This window comes from Marmota marmota, unplaced genomic scaffold (assembly GCF_001458135.2).
Source record: "Marmota marmota marmota unplaced genomic scaffold, marMar, whole genome shotgun sequence".
In the NCBI taxonomy this organism is placed as follows: domain Eukaryota; kingdom Metazoa; phylum Chordata; class Mammalia; order Rodentia; family Sciuridae; genus Marmota; species Marmota marmota.
Window position 1 is genome coordinate 21071811 of NW_026000026.1, and position 17924 is coordinate 21089734.

General features: G+C 41.8%; 1 protein-coding gene across 4 annotated transcripts in view; it reads right to left on the reverse strand.

Moving 5' to 3' along the window:
• Positions 1 to 14653, reverse strand: part of Manbal (mannosidase beta like) — a 28957-nt gene extending 14304 nt beyond the window's left edge. Inside the window, exons 1-3 of one of the 4 annotated variants that reach the window (XM_048810966.1) lie at positions 14319 to 14491; positions 13611 to 13695; positions 2605 to 2810 (exon numbers count right to left, since the gene is read on the reverse strand). In XM_048810966.1, coding sequence (XP_048666923.1) covers positions 2605 to 2754 — 150 coding nt within the window. In that variant the 5' untranslated portion in view covers positions 2755 to 2810; positions 13611 to 13695; positions 14319 to 14491. Of the gene's footprint in view, positions 1 to 2604; positions 2811 to 13610; positions 13745 to 14318; positions 14492 to 14573 lie in introns of those variants that run through there. The other 3 variants (XM_015480871.2, XM_015480887.2, XM_015480879.2) reach the window with 3 other exon arrangements.
• Positions 14654 to 17924: the final 3271 nt, after the last annotated feature.

The following is a 17924-nucleotide window of genomic DNA, read 5'->3' on the forward strand; positions in this document are numbered from 1 at the left end:
TGGGATTTGGATTCAGGGTAGGTACACAGTGTTTATGTGATCAGCCCACAATAAGAACCTGGGCACAGTCCATAATGAGCTCCCCTGCTAGATAACACTTCATATGATTTGTCACATTCTGTGTGACTCCAAGGGACAGCACTCTTATGCCTATTTTTCTCCAGTCCTCACTGCATGTACATTTTCCCCTGGCTGATTTTGCTTTGTATCCTTTCAACTGTGGTAAATCAGAGTTGTGAGTCCTCCTAGTGAACCACTGAGCCTGGAGTGCTCTTGGGAACCCTAATACAGCACATAAGTCATTTTGTTAATGTTACCAGGAAACCAGATTCCAGCATAAGACTAAAAGATACAAGATACCAGGGGCTGGGGTTGTGGCTCAGCAGTAGAGCGCTCACCTCGCACATGCAGGACCCTGAGTTCAATCCTCAGCACCACATAAAAAATAAATTAGTAAATGAAGATATTGTGTTCAACTACAACAAAAAAAAAGGATACAAGATACTAGTATAAGATCATATTAAAAAAAAAAAACTATGATCTTAAACATGAATTGAAACTACCAATATGAATTCACAACTCTTTTTCTTAAAAAATTATTTAAGCTGGATGCAGAGGCACATTGTATTCTCAGCTTGAGGTTAAGAGGATTACAAATTTGAGGCCAGATTCAGCAACTTAGTGAGATCTTGTCTCAAAATAAAAAATAAAAAGTCCAGGAGTCATGGTGCACGCCTGTAATCCCAACAGCTCCAAAGGCTGAGGCAGGAGGATTGCAAGTGTGAGGCCAGCCCCAGCAATTTAGTGAGGTCCTTAGCAACTTTGTGAGACCGCGTCTCAAAATAATAATAATAAAAAAAAGAGCTGGGGATATGATTCAGCACCCACTGGGTTCAATTCCCCAATACCAGAAGGAAAAAAGAAAAAGGATTGGGGCAGTAACTCAGTGGTTTGGCACCCCTAGGTTCAATCCCCAGCACCACAAAAAAAAAAAAAAAAGAAAGTTTGAAATTATTGGTCTACACTGGAAGATGATTGAGCTAAAAATCACTACTCTAAAGGGAAAGGACCAAGCATTTATACTGCTTTTCAGTATGAGAAAAATTTCAGAATATCCACATAGGTGATAAGGAAAAGGTCCTCACTAAAGAATTCTAGCTAATAAACGCAGAGGGAAATAATGGACCTAAGCAATGATCATGAATGGACACTAAAGTCATCTTGGTCAAAGAGTGATGAGAGCTTTTATAATAGAAGAATCAGGTGACAACAAATGAACTGGCTAGAACCTATAAATAGATGTGTGGCAGCCAGACGCCCAGTGCCTATTGATGTACAACACCAAGTACAGAGCGCTGGCCATAGGGTGTTCGCAATAAATAACCTAATCTGAATGGACTCAGGCCTCAGGATGGAACTTCCTGTGGGCAGGACATATGGGAACAGAGAAACATTATAGGACCCCACAGAGGCAACTGGCCAAATTCTGGGATGTGAAAATCCTAGGTGACAAAGATTTCCTTTCTCCAACAAATCAATGTCAGGGGAAATGTGGTGGGCAATAACAGTGGGTGGAGAAGGGTGTTACAGTTTTAGAATAAAGACATTTACAGACTAGAATCAAAACAGCAAAAAAAGCCAATCATTCTGATGGTGTCCTTCTCTTATTTAAATCCTCCAGGCCTTGGCAGCACAGCTCACAATGTCTCCTCTGTGCTCTGACAGTCACCTTCATTCAGTTCCTTGAACTAACCTGTTCCTTTACCCCTCAGGTCCCTTTCCTTGGCAGGTCCCTCTCCATGGAATATTACCCTCACCCCTTCCCCACTTTACCTGATAGAAGCCTGCTCATTCATTTCCTTTCTTAAATACTGTTTTCTTAGCAAGGGGAAGAGCCTAGCTCTTACCTCAAGGTATGTCAGTGCACCCCCCACCCACTACACACATTCACTATGTTCTGTATTCCTTTTGGTACTGGAGATTTAACCCAGGAATACTTTACCATTGAGCTACATCCCCAGCCCTTTTTGTTTTTTAATTTGAGACAGGGTCTAAGTTGCTTAGGGCCTTGCTAAATTGCCAGGGCTGGCTTTGAACTTGTAATCTTCGTGTCTCAGCATCCCAAGCTGCTGAGGTTATAGACATGCACCACCACACCTGGTGCAAATTCATTTTTTAAAAATATTTTTATGTATATTTTTTAGTTGTAGATGAACACACAGTATCTTTATTTATTTTTCTGTGGTACTGAGGATCAAACTCAGTGCCTCACACTTGATGCAAGGCAAGCGCTTTTCCACTGAGCTACAGCCTCAGCCCCAAATTCATTTTTTTTTAAATATCTGCCTTTCCCACAAGGAAGACCTTGAAGGCAGACATCATATCTTTCATCACTTTTACATGTAGGCACTAAATAAAAATCCCCTTAACAGATGCATGAACAAGTATTAGTTATGTGGCTCAATCCAGCAGGTGGGAATTCAGGGACACACCAGTTCACTAAGGCCCAGGATCGTCTACTGATCTTGGTTGTGATGACATCCATGTTAGTACTCAGAACCCAGACTGGCACTAAAGAGCTCAGGCTCACAGGGAAGGACTTACCACCTCATGGGACTTGGGAATGGGTACGATGATGGCCAACACACAGATGAGCTGGAAGATGGCCCCCAGGAAGAGTCCGTACCGTAGAAGGTTCTCCAGGAAGGTAGGCTCAGGCACCTCAGGAGGTGAGAAGTCTAGGTCGGAGGCCATGGCCCAAGCCACCTGCTGCTTGAGGTCTCTGACTCACCACTCTTTACAGCCAATTTCTAAATGCAAAGGGTAAGTAAGCATCATGTTTCTAAAACTTTTTTTTTTTTCCTGGGTGGGGGGACGGTGTTCATGGTGGTGGGGATCAAAACCAGGGCCTTCTGAACACCAGGCCAGCGCTCTACACTGAGCCACATCCTCAGTTCCCTCTACTACTGATTTTTAAATGATCCTGCTTGCATAAACACACATACATTCAAGACTATATAAAGCAATTGTAGTGAAATGTTAACAGTTCTTGGATCTAATTAGAGAATAATTAGAATAAAAACATTTACAGAATAAAAATTAAAATAAGAAAAAAGCCAATCATTCACAGTGAGCCGTTCTTCCAACTTTTTCATAGTTTTCCAAATATAAAGTTAAGAAAAATAAATAAGTAAATGCAAAGGGAAATACTTCCAACAAAAATCTCAAATCACATCTGTAATCCCAGTGACTTGAGGAGCTAAGACAGGAGGATCCCAAGTTTGAGGTCAGCCTTAGCAACTTAACGAGATCCTGTCTCAAAATTAAAAAAAAAAAAAAAAAATAGAAAGGGCTGGGAATGTGGCTCCACAGTAAAGTGCCCCTGTGTTCAATATCCAGTATCAAAAAAAAAAAAAAAAAATAGAAAGAAAGAAAAAGCCAGGCAAGGTGGATCATACGGGACCTATAAATACCCAGCAGCTCCAGAGGCTGAGGCAGGAGGATCACAAGTTCAAAGCCAGTCTCAGCAACTTAGTGAGGCCTAAGGAACTTAGTGAGAGACCCTGTCTCAAAATAAAAAATAAAAAGGACTGGGGATGTGGCTCAGTGGTTAAGTGCCCTTGAGTTCAATTCTATCCCTGGCCAGGAAAAAAAAAAAAAAAAAAAACTCAAATCAATGTACATTTCCTAAAGGACTGCTATGTTTCAGGTTTTGTATATTCATTTCTTTACCCATCTAGTCATTCACCAATGAATATTGATTGAATACCAAGCATTAAAGAGTGAGCAAAACAGACAAATCCCTGTTCTCTTGGGACCCCTGCTCAGGAGGGAGGCAGAAAACAAATACACTGAGATGTGATATGCTAGGAAGTTTTGGAAAACATCTAAGCAGGACATCATTTTATTTTACATGGAGTGACAGGAAAGCCCTCTCTGAAGAACAGAAGTGAGAATGAAGTGGCAGAGATCTGAGGTGAGGGAGCGAGCCACTTGTTATCTGAGGGAGTCTGTTACAGGTAGAAAGAAAAGCAAGTGCAGAGGCCTGGGGCAGGGAAATGGGACAACAAGGCCAGAGAGGAGCCCTCAGGAGGGAGAGTAGAAGCAACAGAGACTAGAGAGGGGCGGGGCAGGCCTTGTAGGACCCTCAAGCTTCTGATTTAACTGAGTAAAATGTAAAGCCACTGACAGATTTTGAGCAGAGAAGTGACATGATCTGAATTACTTTTTTTTTTTTTTAAATGGGGGGAGGGAGACCACAGGGAAGGGGCAAAGTGGACACATGAAGACCAACGAGGAGGCCACTGCCAAAAAGTCAGACAAGCAATGTTGGAGGCATGCACAACAGGGGCGGCTGTGGCCAGTAACAGCAGGTCCAGCCTCAACCCACCTCTCTCACCTTTGCTTTCACTGGTGCCCCCATTCCTAACACCTGGAAGAACTGAGCTGCCTGTGGACCTCTAAGAGCACTGGGCTCTTTAAAAATCCTGGGCCTCTGCCCAGCAACACACTCTGCCAAGAATAGCCTTCCCCAAGGCTGAGGTGAGTGGCACCCCCAACATGTCTTTCTTGTCACCCTCCTCCTCCCCTATTTGACTGTACTGTTTCTTCTCTACCAAGCACCCGCAAATGGCTTCCTTCTACCCATCTCAACAATAAAGGTAAATGTACATCAGCATCAGTGCACCTGAATCCATAGCCCTTTGCATTTTCAGGGATCTGGGCCATGGTGCAATTTTCTGCTAAACCTAAGCTCTCCAATATGGTGACCATGAGCCACACATGGCTATCTAGACTTAGAACACACAGCTAGTCTGAACTGGGATGACTGTTAGGTTTAAATACATGCCCAATTTCAAACATTTAGTATGAAAAAATACTCACTAGTAATTTTATATTGATTAGATGTTGAAATGATAACTATGCTAAACAAATTATATTACTAAAATTAATTTCACCTAACTTGAAAAAGAACAAAGTTGACAAATTCACTTTATGATTTCAAAACTTACTGCAAAACTATGGTAATCAAAATGATATGGTACTGACATAAGAATAAACATTTGGACCAATAGATTGAGAGTTCAGAAATAAACATTCATATGGTCAACTGATTGATTTTCTTCCTTCCTTCCTTTCCTTTCTCCCTCCCTATTCTTTTTTCCTTGCAATACTGGGGATAGAATCCAGGGGCACTCTATCACTGAGCTATGTTTCCTGAATTTCATTTTTTATTTACAATTTATTAGTTCATTTTAGGTATACATAATATTAGGGATCATTTCAACATAATTATACAAGCACAGACTATAATTTGCTCCAATTCAGTTCCCACTACTTCTCAAACTCTTCCTCCTCTCCTCCCTCCCCTGTTCCCTTTTCTCTACTCTATTGTTATTGCTTCTATTTATTTATAATTATTTTTAATTAGTTCCTTATGGATATACATAAAGGTGATATTCACTATGGTATATTCACATATTTTTGATTTAGAGACAGGGTCTAGCCAAGTTGCCCTGCTGACCTCAAACTTACAATCCTCCTGCCTGTAATCGCAATTACAAGTTCAACTGATTTTCAAAGAAGGGAGGAAAGATCCTTTCCTTTGAGTAAGGAAAGAACAATCTTTCAACAAATGGTGCTAGGAAACTGGACACCCAAGTGCAAAATAATGAAGTTGGACTCTTAACCTTGAACCATATAGAAAAACTAACTCTACCTGAATCTTTATCTAAATTTAAGAGCTAAAACTCAAACTACTGGAAGAAAACAGGGAAATTTCCATGACACTGAATGGCAATGATTTCTTAGATGTGACATCAAAAGCATAACAAAAGAAAAAATTAAGCCAGGCACAGTGACGCACACCTACAATACCAGCAACTCGGGAGGCTGTTACTTCAAAACAAAAAAATAAAAAGGGCTAGGATGTAGCTCAGTGGTAGAGTGTTCCTGGGTTCAATCCCCAGTACTAAAAAAGAAAAAAAAAAAGAAAAGAAAAGAAAAAACGTGAACTTCACATTAAAATTGAAAACAGTGTATGAGAGGCCTTCACCCAAGAGAATGAAAAGACAACCTGTGAAATGGGAGATATATCTGTAAGTCCTATATCTCGTAAGGGTCTAGTATTCAGAACATATAAACAACTTTCACAAGGCAACACTACCACCAGCAGCACAATCCAATTTAAAAATGGGCCAATTTCTCGGAAATGGACAATTTCTGGGAAAAAAAGATATACAAAAATCAACAGGCACATGCAAAGATGCTCAACATTACTGGTTGTCATGGAAATGCAAATCAAAACCATAAGACATTACTGTTCACCCATTAACATGGTTACTATTAAGAAATAGGTGGAGGAGATAACAAGGTTTGACAATGTGGAGAAACTGAAATCCCTATGCATTGCTTGGTGGGAATGTAAAATGATGCAGCTGCTGAGGAAAATAGCTTGGTTTCTTCCAAAAATTAAACACAGGATTATCATACAATCCAGCAATTCCACTCCTAGGTATACGCCCAAATGAACTAAAAGCAAAGATTCAGATACCAATATTCAGTCACAAGAGCCAAAAAGAGAAACAACCAAAAGTTCAACAGATAAAACAAAATGTGGTATACACATATAATGGAATATTATTCAGACATAACAAGGAACAAAACCTGGACACATGCTACAACATAGATAAACCTTGAAAACATGTGGTAGAGTACTCCCAACCCCAGCAGTTTTTCTTTTAATTGGTATGGAATTGTTTAAGGGGATGAAAAACTTCTGGAACTAGATAGTGGCAATGGTTATACAACATCGCCAATACCACTGAATTTTTTCTTTAAAATATTTTTAGTTGTAGATAGACACAATACCTTTATTTATTTGTTTTTATGTGGTGCTGAGGTTCGAACCCAGTGCCTCACACGTGTGAGGCAACCACTCTATCACTGAGCTACAACCCAAGACCTACCACTGAATTTTATACTTAAAATGGCTGAAATGATAAATTTTATGTTATGTATATTTTACCTGTTTTATTGATTTATTTTTAGTACCAGGAATTTAACCCAGGGGCACTGAACTACATCTCTAGACCTTTTTATTTTTTGAGACAGGGTCTTGTTAAGTCACTAAGGCTGGCCTTGAACTTGCAATCCTGCTGCCTCTGCCACAGCTGGGATTACAGGTGTGTGCCACTATACCTGGCCTTCTACTACATTTCCATGGGACAGCCTCGGGCACAAGAGACTGTCTGAAAGACCTTCATTCACCTTGGCTCTGCTGCTGCTCTGCTTTGCAATGTTTTCCCAGCATGAAGTGTGGCTGCAGGATAATAGGGTGACCTACTAGGTAAAGTGAGTGGGATCTACACAATTGTGCGTCACTTCAAAGGTCGTGTGTGGGCCAGCAGGGTAGCCACTTTTCACCTCAGTTCTGCCTACTTTGAGAATGGCCTTCAGAGCCCGAGACTCATTTAGTTTTTCCCCCAGAATCCTCAGAGTTGGCAGATCTTCATCCTCCCAGGAAGGATTTGACTTCTGGAAAGAGGCCAACATCACTGAGTTCCAAATGTGGTGAATCAGGTGGGGCATCACGCTCAGGAATACCATTTTTGGTCAAATACAAGGTATCACACTCAGACTCCAGGCAGATTGTTTGGAGTGGCTCATAAACTGGCCCTGGAGTGAATTCCAAAGCAGATGCCAGAACAACTTCACTGGAAGAACCGCACAGCCCCTCCGGGGCACCAGCACATGGCTCCCAAAGTTTTAAGAAAGCGGTCTCATTTCTCCAGTTGCACCTCGTAAAGTAAAATGTTCTTGGCCCCAAGCTTTACTCTTAAGGCTGTAACAGGTCTACTGGGTTTATCAATACTCAGATTTATTAGTGTTACTAAAAGCAACATTATTATTGATACTTGAGGTGGGTCTTTGGAAAGATAGGGCAGGCATCCAGAAGTTGGAGGCACAGAGTTTGACTCTATCAGCAAATAGCTACACTTTGGGTGATCCCTTGACCTCTTGGAGACTTGTTCTCCTGAGACAAGCAACATTATCTCTTCAAAGTATAATGCATTTAGGCTATTTTTAAAAATGGCATCTAGGTAATAGATAACAAGAGTCATAAGTGATTATATCCTTTGACTGAACAATTTACTTCCTAGAATTTATAGAAAGGAAACAATTCAAAAGAAGAAAAAGCCTTCAGGTACAAAAAAGTTCATAGCAGTGCTATTCATAATACTGGAAAACAGGAAGTAACAAAGTACCCAACAATAAGGAAGCAGCTGACCCAATTACAGCTTATCACAGTATAGCCGACTTTGCTTAAATCTACATGGGATAAAATATTGTGTTATTGGGTAAATCTCTGCAATATAATACTAATTAAAAAAACAAACGATTGTATAAACAATCTGATTGCAATTACGTATAACGTTATTTCACTGGTTGTCATGGAAATGTCATGATTTCACTGGCTAAAGATCAAGAAACAACTGGAAAATGTAAATAGTTGCTGTTAAGGTGAAGGACACTAGAAAAACTCATGCCTTATCTACTTGCTTCTCAAGACTTTTGCTATAGTACAATTAAGTACTGTTCAATAAAACTTTTTGCAATGACAGAAAAGTTATATACGTTTTCTCCAAATGGCGGCCACCAGCCACACGTGGCTGTTAAGTACCTAATACAGCTAAAGAGGAACTAAATTTTTAATCTGAATTTTATTTACTTTTAATGAACTTAACTATAGGTACATGTGGCTAAAAGTGCTGTCCTGGGAAGCACAGGTGTAACAGGAGCGTTCAAAGGTCTACAAAACAAAAGACTTCCCCTATGCTGCACATGCTTCAAAGCTCCCACCTGTTTCCTCATTTTCTCTGCATCTTGTGTTTACCTCCCAGTCTGCCCATCAGTACTTCTGGGTTTTCCTTTCCTGTTACAGCCATCACTGGAGTCCTACACATTCTTCAGATCTCAACTAGGAGACTCTCACCCCTGAGACTCCACTACCTGGGACAGGGCCGCTGCAAATCATTTGCCAGGTACAGTGCACAGCACTTTATGAATCAGTTTCTCATTCCCTCCACAACCACTATGGAGGTGGGAATTACTACCATGGATGAGGAAACTGAGGCTTGGAGAGCCAGGGATCACTAAGCCATGAGCAAAGTCAGGATTCAAAGTGGCTGGCTCCTCCACTGGCAGAGCTTTACTGCTAGGTCAAGAGGAGTGGCCCACTAGTGAGCCATGGAAACCGTTTGGAAGGCACCAACCAGCACTTTCTCTTTTTAACTTTATTAGCCAGCACTTAATTTTAATAAAATTAATTATTTTATTTTAATAAAATAAATGGCAACAGAAAATATTAGAGTGTATCACATTGGTAAGGGCTATCTCAGATGGATTTCTCAGATGAAGATTTAAAATGTATTTTCTATTGTTTGAGAAATGTTAGTGAACCATTCATTATAAGGCTTTCTCTGAGTGAAAGGGGAGCCACTGGAAGGTTCAAGCAAAGAAATTACATGATCCTTCTGGCTGCTGTGTTGAGAACAGAATATAGAAGGAAAGAGCAGAAGCAGTGAAACCAGATAGACTATTATAACAAGTCAAAGACAAGGCAAGAGGGCTGGGGGTTGTGGCTCACTGATCGAGCGCTCTCCTGGCACACATGAGGCACTGAGTTCGATCCTCAGCACCACATAAAAATAAAACAAAGGTATGTGTCCTCCTACAACTAAAAAAAAAAAAAAAAAAAAAAAAAAAGAGGACTGTTCAGGTGAAATCTGAAAGAAGTAAAATGATCCCCAATGAAGGGGAATGATTCTGTATGATACTGTAATGGTGACCAGCAGACATTAAGCAGTCATCAAAAACTATAAAAATTGTCAAGTGCAGTGGTGCATGCCTGTAACTTGTGACTCAGGAGGCTGAGGCAGGAGGATCACAAGTTCAAGGCCAGCCTGGGCAACTTAGACCTTGTCTCAAAATATAAAATAAAAAGAGATGGGCTAGGGTTGTGGCTCAGCAGTAGAGCACTCGCCTAGCACATGTGAGGTGGTGGGTTGATCCTCAGCACCACATAAAAATAAACAAATAACGGGCTGGGGATGTGGCTCAAGCCTGGCATGTGTGCGGCCCGGGTTCGATCCTCAGCACCACATACAAACAAAGATGTTGTGTCCGCCGAGAACTAAAAAAAATAAATATTAAAAAAAAAAAATAAACAAATAAAATAAAGGAAAAAAAAGGGATAGGGATATAGTTCAGTGGTAAAGCAACCCTGGGTTCAATCCCCAGTACTTCAGGCTGTAAAATTTTACGGCACAAAGAGCAAATTGAATGTTTTAAAATGCTAATATTTTTAAAAATCACAGGTCCAGAAATCTCAGGATGGAATGCAGATGGTGACATTCTGAATCCAAATGTATTATAAACAACTTCACTGAAAGGGTGGAAGGAATAAGATGATGACCTACATAACTTTAGAAATGAGAGGTCTGTAAAACCAAAGGCAAAAGGAACATACATATGAATTATACTCTAGTTGATAAAGTTGCTTTCCACAAGGTATACAGGTAAACAATTCTGAAAACCCTATACGGGTACACCAGAATAAGCAAAGGGATGGTGGCAGTCATAGGTGGAGTGGGAAGTCACAGATTAGAAAAGGAAACTAGAATAATCCACACAGTAATAAGGAACGAGAGTTGAGGAATCAATATGCTTAGTTTACTAGATACATTTACATATAGAAATATTTATAGAGGGCTGGAGTTGTGGCTCAGTAGCAGAGCACTTCCTTTGCACATGTGAGGCACTGGGTTCGACCCTCAGCATCACATAAAAATAAATAAAATAAATAAAGACATTGTGTTCATGTATAAGTAAAAAAAAAATTTTAACAGAAATATTTACAGATACATGTATATACACATATGTCTCTTATTCTGTCCACTTATATGGCCTAGAAGCAAGGACAGACACCCCAGTAGCAATGAGCACAACATATGTCCAGATATTAGTTTCTGGGCCATTCTCCAATAAAAAGAACCAAGACTCCTTGGTAAACGGCTAATTCGAAGACTGGGGAAGAAATATACAGGATGACCCTGATGCATAAAAATATGTAAGTGCTTAAAAAAAACTAAGCAAACAAATGAAACATTAAGGGGGTTACATCAGCAGGAGAGCTCCCAATAGCAACACCTGAAACAATCAGAGCAACAAAATGAAGTAGTAATGGGTTACAACCCAAAGTACAAAATAAATACCGAGTCTATACTGACAAAAATAAATGTTTGAATAAGTAAATAAATGGTGGAGCACAGAAAAATCTCCCATGGAAGCCAGACACAGTGGCACTCATCTGTAATTCCAGCTACTTAGAGGCTGAGATAGGAGGATCACAAGTTCAAGACCAGCCTCAGCAATTTAGCAAGACCCGCCTCAGCAATTTAGCAAGACCCTGTCTCAAAATAAAAAATAAAAAGGGCTAGTGATATAACCCAATGGTAGAGTGCCCCTGGATTCAATCCCCAGGACCAAAATAAAATAAAATCTCCACGGAGAATTCCGAATAATTTATGTAGATACTCCACTTTTAAGTGTGGGGCATAATTCCACACTTCTAAGCGTGGGCTGTGGATAATTACTTTCTTCCAAGAGTATACGGTATGAAAATGCAGTGAGAGGAGTAAATTTACAGTAAAACAAAACAAAACAAAACCCTGACTACTGCCTCAAGCCAACAGTGATAACTCACACTGGTTCTCTGTACTCTCCTTGAAACCCAGTCTAAGCAGAAGAACTGACAAATCCCAACTGGTAGGTTATTCAGCAAAGTATCTAACCATAATCCTCAAAACTGCCAGGATCACTCAAACAGGGAAAATATGAGAAACCATTACAGCCAAAAAGGGTGAAAGGAGACAAGACTATTAAAGGTACTGTGGTCGGGGCTGTGGCTCAGTGGTAGAGCACTTGCCTGGCATGTGTGAGGCACTGGGTTCGATTCTCAGCACCGCATATAAATAAATAAAATAAAGGTCCATCAACAACTAAAACAATGTTAAAAAAAAAAAAAAAGAAGGTACTATGGTCACCTAGATGGGATCCTGGTACAGAAAAAGGGCATTAGGGAAAAAACTGAGAAAATCTGAATAATTTGGCAAATGTACTGCATGAGAACTCCCTTCAGTATAGTCACAATAATTTTGTAAATCTGAGTGGCACACACATGTAATCCCAGTGACTCCAGAGCTGATAGGATGGCAAGTTTGAGGTCAGCCTGAGCAACTTAGCATGACTCCTTTCAAAATAAAATAAAACATAAAAAGGACTAGGGAGGGCTAGGGATGTAGCTCAGTAGTAAAGCACACCTGGATTTAATTCCCAGCACACACCCAAAAATTATAACATTATATTATAATAAAAATTATGCAAATGTGGTCTTTCTCTCAAAATATTTTTCCGGTACTCACCCTTCCTGTGGTGAGGACACAATGCCTACATAATGAGGTTAGGTGAGGTGAATGATGTAGGCACTGTGATGCAGTGTTAAGCTACTATTAACTTTCATTTGCTTCAGTTGATCCTGAATCACGGGCCAAGACAACCATGGGCGGTTGGATGTCAAGAACAGATAATGTTGACGGCTGGGGGCTGGGGATTCTTTTTTTTTAGAAATTTTATTAGTTGTTGATGGATATTTATTCATTTATTTATATGTGGTGCTGAGAATCCAACCCAGTGCCTCACACATGCCAGGCAAGTGCTCTACCACTGAGCCATAACCCCAGCCCTGGCTGGGGATTCTTTTTTTTTTTTTAAGAATATTTATTTCTTAGTTTTCGGCGGACACAACATCTTTGTTTGTATGAGCGCGCTACCGCCTGAGCCACATCCCCAGCCCTGGCTGGGGATTTATAGGAGAATTTTTTTGTGGCAAAAATCTTTCAGAACACTATAATCAGAAGTTATCTCTTGGGCCAGGGGTTGTGACACAGTGTTCACTTGCCTGGCATGTGTGAGTCACTGGCTTCGATTCTCAACACCATATATGACTAAAATAAAGGTCCATCAACAGAAAATATATATGTATACACACACACATATTTTTTAAAAAAGAAAAAGAAGTTCTCTCTTCTTTTTAAGTTTAAATGTGTCACCTCAGACACTGTAATCGTTTGTTAATCATATAAGAGATTTTAATGCTGTGTTCACCAAGGACAATATATATAATTTTGTTCTTTAGTGAAAATTCAAAACACTTTGGCAAATTTTGATAACACCCACTCTGCTACAGCTTCTTCCAATTCCCTACTTGTTAACTTGATGGCCTTCAACATTCTTCCACTTCCACTAGAAAGGTGGTAGTTGCAACCTCTTCAGTAATTTTTATATTTTGCAGTTCAAATCTATCCTTGAATCTGTGTAACCATCCCTGACCTGCACTAAATGGCTTCATGTTTCAGGGGATCCCTTACTGAAATCTTCAAGCAGGCTCAATGCTTTCTGGTACCAAACACTGTCATCAATAGGAACATTTTCTCTTCACTTCTTCCACCCACAAATTCAATGCCTTTCCATCTTCACTAAGCACTTACCACACACTGTGACTGTAACTTTCGCAAGCTGAGGCATGACAGCAGGATTTTCTTCTTCACAATTTCACGGACAGGAGATTCATTCCTACCATAGATTTTAGCAACCTCAACATACTTTATTTTCTTTCCTTAGTAAGTCAGCTTAGAGGAAGGACTTTTTGGCTTGTCTTGGGCATATCCAAATTGCCAGCATCACTCATCTTGGGCTTGGGGCCTACTACTAACTAAAATAAAAGTTGCCTGAGCACAAGCACCGCAGTGCAGCATCTGATAACTGAGATGATGGCTGTTAAGTGACCACTGAGTCGGTAGCACATACAGTATGGAATCATTGTACAAAAAGGATGATTCACGTTTAGGACCAGAAGGAGGGGGATGGCGCGAGATTCATCACGCTACTCACACCTCACAATTTAAAACTTACCAATTGTTTATTTCTCGAGTTTTCCACTTAATATTTTCAGACCACAGGTAAGTGAAACTGCGGATAGGTGAGAGAATATTGTACTCATCTCCCCCTTTCCTTAGAGAACTAATGCATCCTCAGACACCGAGGCTCTACATTCACTACCTCCTGTAATGCTCAGGACAGGCCTGTGTGCCCGTTTTACAGAGGCGCAAATTGAGAACCAGAGAGGAAATGCGACCAGCCCACAGTTGCACAGTGATGCAAGGCACACTGGGGATCCGAACGCCGGGCCGACTTACTCCAGAGCTGAGGCTCCACCTGTTGCAAGAGTGGCTGGACTTGGCTGTGAGGAGCCCGGCGTTCCGGCCCGGGCTCGGGACTAAAGAGCTGGGCGGCACCAAACCCTCCCAGGAACTCCAATTCCCCACTACGAGTCACTTGCCACGCGCGCCCTGGCCGCCGCGCCATCCCCCGCCCCTCCGCTAGGTTCCCGCCACAGCTCCAACTCCGCCCCGCCCGGAACCCCGGCCCGCCGCCCGCTTCTCCGCACTCACCTCCCGCGCCGCCGCGCTTCNNGCCCCGGAAGTAGCTCCTGTGACCCCGTGTCCCGGAAGTGACGCGCCCGCGTGGCCGGGGTCGTGGCGAGCGCGGCTGCTGGGCTTCCTTGGGCTTCGTTGGGCTTCCGTTCGTTGCACCGGGATCCTCGCAGCGAGGCCGGGGGAGGAAAGGCCCAGACCCTCTCGATTCCCCAAGCCCTTTATCACTTAGCACGTTTCAGGAAGCCTTTACAGAAGCCTTGATTCTAAGTTAGGCCCTGAGCTAGGAGCCCACAGCGCCGACGGAGGCGAACCGAAACACCTAATTGACAGAAGGAAATCATCATGATTCGTTGGAAAAACATCCCTCGAGCTTCTTGTGTCGAGGGAGATGGAGGGAAATAAATAAATGAACATGGAATCATGATATGTGTTTGGAAGGCAAAGAACAGTCTCTGATTAGAAGGGGCGAGCCACGTGGCTGGGTTAAAGGAGACCTAGTTGGTTAGACAGAATGCGGCACCCAACCTCCACCGAGCGGAGGATGACTGCCTCCTGAAATCCGCGACCCGTGTAACCCATAGGACATGGTGGAAATCATGGAGCATCACTTTGAGATTAAGTCAGAAACGACATTGCAAGTTCCTCTTCGCTCTCTGGATTACTCATGGGAAATCCCATGTTGTGAGGACACTAGGGCAGCCCTATGGAAAGGTTCTCGTGGGTGGTCACCAGACTTGCCTACGACAGCTCCAACTCGGTCAATTCAGCCAAAAGTATGAGCCACCTTGGGAGTTGACTCTTAAGTCTCAGTTCAGATGACTGTAGGTCGCCCTGAGAAAGATCTTGAGAATTATAACTTCATGACTGGGGAAACAACCAGAAAAGCTACTAGGATCCCTGACCCACAGAAATTAAAATAATAGTACAGGAATTATAACGTATTTCCAAGCTCTGCTTTCAGAATAATTTATCATGCCTCATACATAACTAATACCTAGAGGACAGAGGAAGGGTTAAATGCTAGACATTAAAAATAAAATGAGACCTATCTTACCTTCATGAATATCTTGGCCTGTAATTCCAGCTATTGGGGAGGCTGAGGCAGGAGGATCACAAGTTTAAAACCAACCTCAGCAACTTAGCAAGGCCCTAAGCAACTTAGTGACACTCCATCTCAAAATAAAAAATGGCTGGGGATGTGGCTCAGAACTTAAGTGCCCCTGGGTTTAGTCCCCAGTATCAAAAAATAAATAAAAAAGAATATCATTCTGGGCCAGTGGAACATACCAGTAATCCCAACAACTCAGGAGGCAGAGACAGGAGGATCACAAGTTCAAGGCCAGCCTTAGCAGTTTAGCAAGGCCTTCATTGTCTCCCAAAAAAAAGGGCTGGGGTTGTAGCTCAAAAATAAAGTGTCCCTGGGCTCAATCCCCAGTACCAAAAGAAGAAGAAGCATCAATCTCCTCGCCCCTTCCCTCTCTTTCCAATGTTTGGGATGGAACCCGGAGCCTCGCCTACCACTGAGCTACATGTAGGAGTTTGTTCTCTCTTGGAGGACAGGGCAGAAATTCACTAATCTCCCACTATGTGAGGTAATATGGGAAATACAAAGATGCAAATTTGTTTAATAAATTCCTATGGAGTTTCTGCTCCACATCCTGCATGATGTCACTAGGAAGAATGTGAGTAGGTTGGACTCTACCCTGACTGTGTCAATCCCACAGACAAATGTATACTTACAAAGCATGAGATGAATTAGGAAGAAAGAAAAGAAACCATGTGAATAAATAAAATGAGAGATACAATCAAGATAGGATGATCAGGGAAGATCTCTCTGAGACGGTAACATTTAGAGTAAGAATGAAGAATGAGTAGGAATTTGCCAGGCAAAGAGAGGAAGGAAAGAGCATGGTGGGGGCGTAGGTGGAGGTTGGTCAGAAATGGATGTAGCAGTGAGAACTAAGTCCTGAAGGTGACATATAGGACAGGACCTGGTACTTGTCCTAGAGGAGCCCTCTATGGGTATGATGAGAAGGGTGATTTATGGATTGAATTAAGTCCCCCCAAAATATATGTTGGGATCCTCACCTCAGGTTCCTCAGGATGTGATCTTAGTTGAAGAAAGGCTTTTAACAAAATGATCAGGTTACAATGAGGTCATTAGGAGACCTAACACAAAAAGGAGAAGCTTGGACACAGGTGCATATATAAGGAGGATGTCATGTGACAACAGCGATGCTTCTACAGCCAAGAAACACCAAAGATGGCCAACAAACCACTCGAAGCTAAGGCAGAGCCAAGGAAAAAATTCCTTGCTGCCCTCAGAAGCTGTCAACAGACACCTTGATTTCAGATTCCTTGCTTCCAAGAACTGAGAAAATAAATATCTGTTGTTAAGCCACCCCCGCTCGTGGTATGTACTTCATTATGGCAGCTCTAGTATATAGTTACACAGATGCTTTGAAACCTGTTACTCTCTGTATCCAAATGTAAAAGATCCCTGGTGTGACTGCTGCAGGTACAGCTACTTTCTCACCTTCTAGAAGCTTCTTGAGGTCTCCAGCTGAGTTTTGCTCATCTCTGTGCCCTGCATGGCTCCATTAGCACCACAGCACAGTAGGGGGCTTCGTGGCATGTGTGTTCCTGTCCATAATATCTATGCAAGCACAGTGCTTCATTATGAAGGAGATAACATTGAAAAAGAAATGATCTCTGCTCTGAAAAAAAATCTGAAGTAGCTTAACATGTGATGGGTGGGCCGGTTTTATCAGTATTAATTATAGCTGTCAGGCTGGGGTTGTGGCTCAGAGGTAGAGCGCTGCCTAGCATGCCTGAGACACTGGGTTTGAGCCTCAGAACCACATAAAGTAAAATAAAGATATTGTGTCCACCTATAACTAATATATACATATATATATTAAAAATTATAGCTATCATTTATTATATATTCATTACTTTACACAGATGAAATTCTCCTCCTGGCAACCCTACAAGGTAGACATTATTGTTCCTACCTTATAGGTGAAGGCTAGAAAAGTTTAGCAGATTGCGTGCCTGCATAACCATCGCAGAACCCAGCCAACCTGAGTGCCCTAGGAAGAGGGGAAGGATGGGCAGACACTAAGACATCTGGGAATGCTTCATGACTGCTGTCCTCTAGGCAGTGGAGACATCCTCCATGTACAGCAATGTCAGGGACCTGTCCATCTCAGAATTCATGGGGCCCAACAGCAGTGGGGACTCACCACATCTAGACTTTCACTGGGTGTCCAGGAGCCTCTCAGCAAATAGCAAAGTTTGGTTGCTCAAGACCCGTTCTCCTGTTTTCTACAAGGTGTGAAGTCAGGGTCAGATCCTATGCCTAAG